Source organism: Aplysia californica, unplaced genomic scaffold, assembly GCF_000002075.1.
Source record: "Aplysia californica isolate F4 #8 unplaced genomic scaffold, AplCal3.0 scaffold00446, whole genome shotgun sequence".
Taxonomy (NCBI): domain Eukaryota; kingdom Metazoa; phylum Mollusca; class Gastropoda; order Aplysiida; family Aplysiidae; genus Aplysia; species Aplysia californica.
Window position 1 is genome coordinate 39,669 of NW_004797716.1, and position 2,344 is coordinate 42,012.

Sequence of the window (2,344 nt, forward strand, 5' to 3'; positions counted from 1 at the left end):
GGGGGGGTTAGTATTTTTGAATGAACTGGAGAGGATGTGTCAAAATCTGTGATGAGTAAAGACTTTATGTCTGCCAGAATGTGATAAATGGAGCAGAGTCTTTTTTTTTTTTTTAGTTTTTAGTGCACCTCCCAACCCCACCCTAAACCATCCACCTTCTTGCGTCTGTTTTTTTCCCCTCGATTTTAACTTCTTCAAAATGTTTTTAAAGTAATCAACTCTTACGATACGGCGAGCCAATTCAGCTGGCATTTGGCTTTGCCCAGCTGCTTACAGCCATAATAAAAATTCTACAGAGCATCAGGACATCCATCTTATGTAATATAATTCAGATTTATGTTTATCGCATGAATCGTTTCTTTTTTACTTAGTGTGGTGTTGACTTTATGCAAAAAGGCTAAATGGGGTGGGAGGTCTGTTGTGCTGACAAATTTCCTGAAGAATTGGCTACGTAGAAAGATGAAATAAAGGTAAAGTTTAGCTCTGTGCTCGATGTTCCAGGTTTGGTAACGGTAAAGTTTAGCTCTACCGTTAATGTTCCAAGTAAAGATGAAGATTCTCTCTGTAGTTGATGTTCCAGATTAAGAAAAGGTCAAACTTAGCTCTGTGTAAAGCTTTGCTTTGTGCTCGATGTTCCAAGTTAGGTAAAGATTGGGTCTTTATTTGATGTTCCAGGTTGAGTGCAAGAAGGCCCAGCCTAAGGAAGTGATGGCCCCCACCAACTCCCTGGTCAGAGGACGGGGCATCGCCCGGGGAGCGATAGGTTGGTACACCAGTGTGTTTTGTGTGTTGTGATCTTTGGTCTTACGCCGTATATGCGCCCCCTATTTCATTGTGGTTTCCTAGCTTATTACCGACTGCAATATCTTCACCAGTTTGCTATTTCTACCTACACCTTTCTCCGTTTCTTTTTTTTTTCCAGTTTTTTTTTCTTTCAAAATATTTCTTTTTATTGTGAAGTTTATTTTGTGTTTGAAATTAATTTTGAAAATGTTTTTTCCCCCTTTTAAAAAAAATATACAAATATCATGCAATGCTAAGATTTACTTGAGTCAAAATTAAAGAAGAAAAATTTGCTGTGGTTTTGGCAGATAGGCGCATGTCTCGCTGTAGACCTTATTAGCATAGAACATAGTGTTTATTAATAATCTGATGATGATTTTTTTTCTGTCAAAGTATTTTAACAGCCTGAGTGTTTTAGTTTATAGGTGTATCTGGTGTGACGGTGGTAGGTAGAGACGTGACAAAGATGCATTTTGAAACAAAAACTATTGTCGTGATGCGGGCTTAAATGACGTGGAAACGATCTTTTATTGAAACTGAAGATTGCTGTCCATATTCTATAATATATTTCAATGTGAATGTGGGTTTTGTTTTTGTTTTGTTGACTTTTTTAATAGAGAAAAGTAGGGTTATCATCGCTCTTGCTTTTGCTCGGGAATGTTTCGTGGGCAGATTGATATGTTTCTCTTTTTATGTACTAAGCAACATCAAATCCAATGGTGGCGGTGTCTTTATTTTCAGCTTACTTATTATTACTTTTTTTGCATCTTTATATTATGAACTGAATATCGTAGCATCATAACCCTGGCACCGATGTAAGATTATTTATTCCCATTATATTGAAATGTAGGAGGGTCACACCTTCCAGGAATGTTGCTGCTTTCCAGTGGAAGTTATGGATAATTATAGTTATGATATTTTTTTTATCATGCTATATTATTGTGGTGATATTTCCATCCTGAGCCATATAAAAGTGTATCTTATTGTACATCTATAAGGATTTTTTCTTTTCTTTTCGTGGAAAAAAAATTCTGGCCTGACTTACACAATAGACGAATGTGTAGGCCGAAACACATATTTTTTTCATTCTGCTCATAAGTCTCAAGCCACAGTCCTTTCAGTTCAGAGAATTTCAACTCAGAATAGTTCAAGTTCATAATATAATAAATAGGAATCACATGTTTACATTGGAGCTTCCTGTGTGTATTAATTTGTAAGAATCGTTGCCAAAAATTCTACTTCGCTGTATTTTCGTTGCAAAGAGAAATCAAAGGCCAGGAGGAATGTCAGTTTTGGTTTCAAGTGGGTGCTGCACATGCAGTGGTGTTACGTACTAACAGATAGTGAGCTTGATGGTAGTTCCGAGTTCTTGCCTGTTGTGCTGACAAATGGAGAGAAAGAAAAACAATTGTTCAAGCACTTGGAATAGTGTTGTTTGTGTGTTATATTCTTGTCGTTAATACGTTTTTACTTTTTTGTCTTTCTTTCTTTCTCTCTCTCTGTCTCTCTCTCTCTCTCTGTCTCTCTCTCTCTCTCTCTCTCTCTCTCTCTCTCTCTCTCA

At 36.8% G+C, this 2,344-nt stretch overlaps 1 protein-coding gene across 1 annotated transcript in view; it reads left to right on the forward strand.

The window, feature by feature from the left end:
- The window catches only part of LOC101855892 (RNA-binding protein Musashi homolog 2), a gene marked incomplete at its 5' end in the record, with an annotated part of 62,794 nt that overhangs the window by 26,035 nt on the left and 34,415 nt on the right, over positions 1-2,344 (forward strand). The window contains 1 exon segment of the mRNA XM_005105002.3: positions 676-763. Coding sequence (XP_005105059.2) covers positions 676-763 — 88 coding nt within the window.